The sequence below is a fragment of the Medicago sativa genome, chromosome 2 (genome assembly GCF_051527215.1).
Source record: "Medicago sativa cultivar Bolivia chromosome 2, Bolivia_mono, whole genome shotgun sequence".
In the NCBI taxonomy this organism is placed as follows: Eukaryota; Viridiplantae; Streptophyta; class Magnoliopsida; order Fabales; family Fabaceae; genus Medicago; species Medicago sativa.
In genome coordinates, this window is record NC_140750.1 from 3800758 (window position 1) to 3809045 (window position 8288).

General features: G+C 33.8%; 2 protein-coding genes and 1 pseudogene across 2 annotated transcripts; all 3 read left to right on the forward strand.

Moving 5' to 3' along the window:
- The first annotated feature begins 332 nt into the window (after positions 1 to 332).
- Positions 333 to 930, forward strand: LOC146943724 (pathogenesis-related protein 1-like). The gene has a single exon (XM_085741995.1). The coding sequence runs from the start codon at positions 360 to 362 to the stop codon at positions 849 to 851; it is 492 nt and encodes a 163-aa protein (XP_085598121.1). The 5' UTR covers positions 333 to 359; the 3' UTR covers positions 852 to 930.
- Positions 931 to 4348: 3418 nt separating this feature from the next.
- On the forward strand, positions 4349 to 5046 carry LOC146943725 (pathogenesis-related protein 1-like). The gene has a single exon (XM_085748770.1). It carries the CDS (start codon positions 4388 to 4390, stop codon positions 4883 to 4885), a length of 498 nt encoding a protein of 165 aa, XP_085604896.1. The 5' UTR covers positions 4349 to 4387; the 3' UTR covers positions 4886 to 5046.
- Positions 5047 to 7436: 2390 nt separating this feature from the next.
- LOC146943726 (pathogenesis-related protein 1 pseudogene) lies at positions 7437 to 8288 on the forward strand (annotated as a pseudogene).

Below are 8288 nucleotides of genomic sequence, written 5' to 3' on the forward strand. Positions count from 1 at the left end.
AGATATTGTCAAATAACTTTGCTTAAAAGCAAGTTAAATACACACAAAAAATTAACAAGGTAAAAATAACTCTAGGTACTCCAAATTCTAGTTCTACCTTAAAATTGGAATTAATATAATGAGCTAAAATCAATTTTATTCTAGAACATTGAACTATATATGTTCAAGTCAACTCTACAATATATAACTTTTTTTGGGTCAAAGATATAGACACGATTTCCTTTTTGAAATGAAAATTAACCTCTATTGCCAAATTTTCATGTTAAAAATCTGTATAAATATAACACTAGAGCCTCAACAATTTTCATCAAACACCCTCAAAATCATTTAAAATTTTGAAATTTATAGAAATCAGCAAAATGGTTTCATTTTCTCTATTGTGCATGTTAGGCTTAATACTCATTATGGATAGTCACGTTGCACATGCACAAGACTCACCAGCAGACTACGTGAATGCCCACAACCAAGCAAGATCGGCAGTTGATACAAACATTAAAATTCCAAATATTGTTTGGGACAACAACGTCGCTGCTTTTGCACAAAATTATGCTAATCAACGCAAGGATTGTCAATTGGTCCATTCTGGTGGTGACCGTTATGGAGAGAATATCGCCGAGAGCAGCGGCGACATGAGTGGCATAGAAGCAGTGAAGTTGTGGGTTGATGAAAAACCAAACTACGATTATAGTAGTAACTCATGTGTTGGTGGTGAATGCCTCCATTATACTCAGGTGGTTTGGAGAAACACACAACGTATTGGATGTGCCAAAGTGAAATGTGATAATGGAGGCACATTCATTACTTGCAATTACGACCCCCCTGGTAACTATATTGGCGAAAGACCATACTAAGTGATTCATATTTGTTTGTATTGTCACTTGTTTCAATTTAGCTATATCATCAGCCATATCATATCAAGAATAACACAAATATTTTTTCCCTACTCATATATAATTTGTGGTATTTAATTTAAAGTGAATTCCTTCTCGTATTCCCTATATATTTCTCTATCACTCTATCACCTTAAAGAGATTTTGGATAAAATAACGTGTCAATGTTTTTTTTTTACGGTATGTATCAACGTTATAATGTTCTTTCTTTCAAAAAAAAATCAACGTTATAATGTAGAGAATTTATCTAAACTTATACCGATATGTACATGGGGTTGAGATCGAACTCTCTCCCTCTTTATCATTTATCAATACAAATATTTAACTAACTCATTACTCACACCACCCACAAATATTTTTTCGGACAAAATAGTACAAAATGTCTGTATTCTTGTTAATATAAATTTTTATTTGCAAAAAGAAAAAATTAATACCCTCGGCAGTCAGCAGTGTTGTACGGTGCAACAACTGAACGCCCGTAGTTTTACGACTAAGAATTTTATAAATATCTAACTTCCCTACAAACTCTGCACTCGATGGTGGCAAGGAAGGAGAATCTCGATATGAGGGTAGCTTTGATGTAGATGATTGCGACTTTTATGCATATGGCATGATGTCTGGTTCGGTGATAAATAGTAAATTGGCTCACAAAGGTATTCACCTTGAAATATGGAGGAAAGAGTTCGTGGTTGATCTTATTGTAGGTTCTTACCAGAAAATCGGGTGTTTAAAAGAAAAATGAATTTCTTCGAAAAAGAGCAACATAAAAAGACAGACCATCCTCTAAGTCAACATTTGAAGAAGTATGTGGTAGATCGTCCATGGGCTATTTAAATTCAAAGATGTTGGAAGAAAAAAAAAATCATATATGAAGGATACCGACAACAACACAATTGGACGAAAAAAACATTTCGTGGGACTTTTCTTTTTGGAAAGGTAATTTTAGTCAAACATAAAGCTTGATGTTATGCACATTATTGAAAAGAATTTTTGCGACAACATACAATGATGAATGTTACTGGTAAAACAAAAGATTTAAGAAAGTTAAAATGAACTTGACACTTTATTGTAATAGTAGACCATACTTTGAGATGCATACTTTTCCAAAAGAAAAATTATCAAAACCCAAGGTCAATAATAGTATTAGACTCTTGTGTCTAGTATAGGGCTCTGTTTCCGGTAGGAGACCTAAATAGGTCACCTATGGTAGGAGACATGGCTGTTTTTTTTTTTTTGTTGGCAAAATAAATCTGAACCATTGGATAAGGGTAAACCAACTTTAGATCAAAATGCTTACAATACATCTCTCATACCCAATTGTTTTCTTTTATTTTAAATTACTCCTCTCTTTCCTCTCTCGCCCCTTCTTCCATCTTCCTTCTCTTTCTTTACTGCAACAACAGATACACCTTTAATGGAGTAAAATCAAAATAACCCTTCAATCTGTGATTTTAAATAACCTTTCAATCTGTGATTTTAAAGCAAATTTCGATGGTTATAGGCTTGAAAATTTCAATTTTAAAGTCAATCTATAAAATTGCAGATTTCAAAAAAAAAAAAGAAAAATTAATGGTAAAACTAAATTGAATCATATATCATCCACCGTTTCAATTCAACAAGAAGCTAAACACTAACACTGTCAGAGTCACTATTTGTTGCATAATAATTATTATTATTTAAGTATAAAAAGGTGATCAACATGTTGTTGCACTGTTTGAATACTATTGATTCAGGGAAACTAGCAACTACGAGTTGCACCTCCAACATAACAGTGTTGGAAAATCAAAGGGAAAGAATGAAGTGGCAGCAACAACAAGATCAGAGGTTACTGGAGTGAGAGAGGAAAGAGATGAACAATTTAAAATAAAAGAAAGTAATTGGGTGTTGAAAGTGTATTGTAAGCATTTTGATCTAAAGTTGGTTTACATTTATCCAATGGTTCAGATTTATTTTGCCAACAAAAAAAAAAAAACAGTCATGTCTCCTACCGTAGGTGACCTATTCAGGTCTCCCACCGGAGACAGAGCCCTAGTATAGGCCTGTGTATAGGAAGTCATGTAATGAATGGGTTGATATATTGGTGTCTTTGCCCCAGAGGTTATAAGACTCCGTATTTTGCTACCTTTTTAGGGGAAGATGGAAAATCTACCGAGGAGGAGCACATTGGAAGGTTCACAACGCAGTGTGGTGAGGGAACTCAACAAATTTCACAAACTCAAGTTGTTCCCTTTTATCGATACAAACATGTCATACATGAAAAGGTGTTTTCATGAAAGGTTTTATTGGCCTCAACTGACAATTGATCTAATGAATCTAAAATAACAAGTGTGAGGAAGTCGATACCATTGTGGAAGAAGGTATATATAACTTCATTGGAAATCATAGTCATACACAATGGGAGATGGTTTCCACTTGTGTTCATCCTCATCTGAACATACAAGAAGAACAATTGACGGTACAGGCAAAGGGGGAAAAACTGTGGGTAAAAACTCCCCCTATAACATAGAAAAGAAGGTAGCAAAGGAACCCATCATTACAAAAGATGAAGAAAACTCTTCAACTAATTGATAATCTTCATAGTGGTTCAAAATATAATAACAAAATGTCCTCGTGAGCTTAGCTCAGTTGATATGGATAATGCATAATATATGCAAGTTCTGGGGTTCGAACCCGGCCACCACCGAAAAAAAATATATAATAACAAAATATTTAAATTTCATTATCATTGACATTTAAATTATAAAGAAATGAATTTATTTTTCTTAAATGATAGTTCAAAGTTAGTAGATATCATAAAAATATTTATTTATGTTAAAATAGAATAAAGAGTAATGCTTATTTAATTATTAATGGAGAGAGCTGCAATTCAAGTATTATAAGTTTTATTTTTCAAGGGAGAAAAGTCTATATTTTAACACAAGAAGGGATGTGAGTGTAATTCAAGCTTCTCTTGGGGAGGGGAGTGTAATTTACTCTAAAAATATACTAATATAATATATATAGAAAATAAATTATACTGTTTTATGGTTAAAAAAAAAATAAAGTGATATTTTTTATTGTTCATATATTCATGTACTTTCTGATACTTTTCTGATATTGAATTATGCCAAAAAAATCTTCGGAAATTCATTGAATTATCCATATTCGTTTCTTTAATTGTAAATTTTCAGATATTTTTTCATTAAAAAAAATCCTATTTTTAAATTTTTAAGTTAAGTAACTAATTTAAATAAATTATTATCAATTTTATAGTAACAAATCATGGAACTTCCCTAAAAAAAACCATGACGCAATATTTCCTTTTTGGATTAAACCAAAGATACTTGCTCTAATCTACCATGAGAATTACGTCACAATTGATGAAAATGAGCCAAATTAATCCTTATCTTTTCATGTTTAAAAATCTGTATAAATACATCACTAGAACCCCAACAATTTTCATCAAACACCAACAAAACCATTTAGCACTCTGAAAGTAATTACTACTAAGAATCAAAATGGGTTCATTTTCTCTATTGTGCATGTTAGGTTTAACACTCATTATGGGTAGTCACGTTGCACATGCCCAAGACTCACCAGCAGACTACGTGAATGCCCACAACAAAGCAAGATCAGCAGTTGATTCATTTATTAAAATTCCAAACATTGCTTGGGACAACGATATTGCTGCATATGCACAAAACTATGCTAATCAACGCAAGGATTGTAAACCAATCCCCTCCAATAGTGGTGGCCATTACGGCGAAAATATTGCGGTGAGCACCGGCTACATCAGTGGCACAAAAGCAGTGGAATTGTGGGCGGATGAAAAACCACACTTTGATAACTATCGTAACATATGTTTTGATGGTGAATGTCATCATTTTACCCAGGTTGTTTGGTCAGGTTCACTACGTCTTGGATGTGGCAAAGTGAGATGTAATAATGGTGGAACATTTGTTACTTGTAATTATTATCCCCCAGGTAACATTCCAGGCCAATTACCGTACCAATAAGGACCGGTTCAGATCAAGAAAATGTATGAAATAAGTCTTCAAAATTTTCTTTAATAAATTATTTTCACATATATTTGCTTTCAATTTTATCTCGTCATATCATACGCTTTGTCACATTTGTAGTAATTTTATAGTTGTATGCTATATTAACTTAGAGTGATGTGAACCCACTTGACTTGGTCTCGTAGTGTCCCCTAGCTTCTGTTGTTCTTATTCTCTCTTTCTTTATTTTGTATATGTGTTGTTAACATTGTATCAAGAGTATGGTTCGATCATCTTTTGAACCACTAATCGTTACCACCGTCGAATTCCAAAAGCTTGGGCTTGTTTTTGGTTTGTCTTTTGAATATTCGTTATATTGATAGTGATTTGGTTCTCTTGATTTGTTATGCTGGTTGTTGCTCTATTGAATGTCGCCGTTTTTTTATTTGGGTTTGCAAGATATTTATTGGTCTATTTGCTGGAGCTACTTCTCTCATTTGATTTTGTTCTAAGTGTGGTTGGTGAAATTTCTTTTAAATTTGTGGGTGTTGAATTTGTTTACTTCGTCCATTGATTGATCGAACTTTTTGTTTATTATTGGGTGCCAGTTTGATAAAATCTTCATTGGCATTACAACTTGATTAAAGATAAGGGATAGCGAATAATTATAGAGAGAAGAAAGATTGTAAAAATAAAGATGAACGAAGTTTATTTACATAGGAGAAAAATTCATGGACATTGTGCATTAGTGGCAGGACTTAGTCGGACGAAAAAAATTTGAATTTTAAAAAAAAAATTCCTGCCTTACATTTGCAGCGGCTTACGTTCGCGGTCACATTAAAAAAAAATTATCTTATATTTGTAGTACCTTTTGCTTGCCGCAGAATTTTAAAATAAAATTCCGCCTTACATTTACGATGACTTTTGTCCGCCACAAAATCTAGATCAATTAACGCATCACAAAGAGACGAGCAAACAGACAAAACATCAGCGTTTGGTAGGTTAGCCACCACTAAGACCCCAATTTCCGGTGCTCAATAATAAACCTCCAAAAGTGGGATGAATTATCTAAGATTTGGTAAAATGGTATATTGTTATGCAAAATTATGAGAATTTTCGGGGCTCTCATACCAAAAATGGGGGGAGGCGTAAAATCAAGTAGCGATGAGAAGGAAAATTTTAGGAGGAACGAAGGCAAAACATAGTGATAGAAGGTATAACTTCATTGGAAATCATAGTCAAACATAATGGGGAGATAATTTCCACTCGAGTTCATCCTCATTTGAACACACAGGAAGAACGAGGGATAGAAAAGGTCAAGGGGGCAACATCGCGGTTAACAACTTTGCCTAGCACATAGAAAAGAAGGTAGCAGAGGAACCAATCATTGCAAAGATGAAGAAAACTCTTCAGCTAATTGATAATCTTCATAATCAACGAGGAAGAGATTTCATCGTCTAAGGTGATGGAAGATCTTGATAAGGCATTCCCGTCAACCGATGGACATGACCACCGCACAAAATCTGACGTTAATATCATTTAAAAAATCCAACCCTTGCATTTGAGTGGGGCCTAGGCCACCGCATGTGCTAATACCCACCACAAAGATTGGCAAGAAAAACAAGGTATTCTTATAATGATGGGGAATTAGTCACTTTAGTCCATGAATGGGAAATGAGTAGTCACTTTAGTTCCTGAATGCAAAGAAATTGCAAAACAGTCCCTGGATGTAGACTCTGTTGGTCAATTTCAGGAATTAAAGTGACTAACGGAGTCTAGGGACTAAATTGACTAAATAAGTCTGCATTCAAGGACTAAATTGACTAACTGAGTCTACATTCATGGACTATTTTGCAATTTATCTGCATTCAAGGACTAAAGTGACGACTCATTTCCTATACATGGCAAGATGACTGAAAAAAGCTAACTGCCATGAACAACCCTTCTTTCATCGAAAACCGCTTGTCCTTCACGTTTTCATTAAGGAAACCGCTACTTCTAAATTCAAATTATCTCATATTCGACAGCAACTATTGCTCGGCTTCGACCAATTTACGTCTTGACACATGTCTTGTCGAATTTCGAAGTTGTAAAACTCTTCCAAACGCTAAGACAGATCCTGTGAAAATCCTCTTGCTAGAGAAAAAGATTTGTTTTCTGAAAAGACAAAAGTCAACACATGTTAACAATATTAATTGAACGTGTCGAAATTACAAGCTATAACAATAGCATAAATAAATAAATAAATAAATAATGTTGCCAAGGCAATAGCACACATAATCCACGTTCCATAATTAATGGTGAGGTAAGACACATGCAAAAGTTGACTTGGAGAAACACCACCGAATGAGGTGTTTTTGTGATTTCTCATCAGAAATATCCAGCAGAAGCAAACTTTGTCATTTTCTGTCAAATCAAAATTATATATTTAAAAAAAAAACTAAATAGCAATTATAAACTTATTAGTACATTATTAGTACAAATTTGACAACAAACATTGTCGTGAATTTCAGCATTTTTCTTAAACCAAAGATACTTAATTGCTCTAATCCAGCATGAGAATTACGTCACAATTGATGAAAATGAGCCAAGTTTTCCTGATCATAGACACAATTTTCTTTTTGAAAAGAAAAATATCCTACACAATTACTACATTTTCTTGTTTAAAAAACTGTATAAATACAACACTAGAATCCCAACAATTTTCATCAAACACCAACAAAACCATTTAGAAATCCGAAAATGTGTTCATTTTCTCTATGGTTTGTTTTAGGATTAATATTCATTGTAGGTAGTCACGTTGCACAAGCCAAAGACTCTCCAGCAAACTATGTGAAGGCTCACAACAAAGCAAGATCTGCAGTTGATTCATTTATTAAAATTCCAAAAATTGTTTGGGATAAAAAAGTTGCTGCGTATGCACAGAACTATGCTAATCAACGCAAGGATTGTAAACCAATCCCCTCCGATAGTGGTGGCCGTTACGGCGAGAATATTGCGGTGAGCACCGGCCACATCAGTGGCAGAAAAGCAGTGAAGTTGTGGGCGGATGAAAAACCACACTTTGATAACTATCTTAACAAATGTTTTGATGGTGAATGTCATCATTTTACCCAGGTGGTTTGGTCAGGTTCACTACGTCTTGGATGTGGCAAAGTGAGATGTAATAATGGTGGAACATTTGTTATTTGTAATTATTATCCCCCAGGTAACATTCCAGGCCAATTACCGTACCAATAAGGAGTGGTTCAGATCAAGAAAATGTATGAAATAGATCTTTAAAATAATGGTTTAAGGACAAAAAAATTTGCAATAAATAACTCCTCAAAACTGTCTTCTCTTCACTTTTATTTAGATAATAAAGTCTTGGACTTAACTATTGATATTTTATGAAACCCTAACCTAGGTTGTTCTTATTCTA

What these genes read in the sequence shown, in the direction of transcription:
- LOC146943724 (XM_085741995.1), top strand. Translation starts at nt 360, where the DNA reads ATGGTTTCATTTTCTCTATTGTGCATGTTAGGCTTAATACTCATTATG.
- LOC146943725 (XM_085748770.1), top strand. Translation starts at nt 4,388, where the DNA reads ATGGGTTCATTTTCTCTATTGTGCATGTTAGGTTTAACACTCATTATG.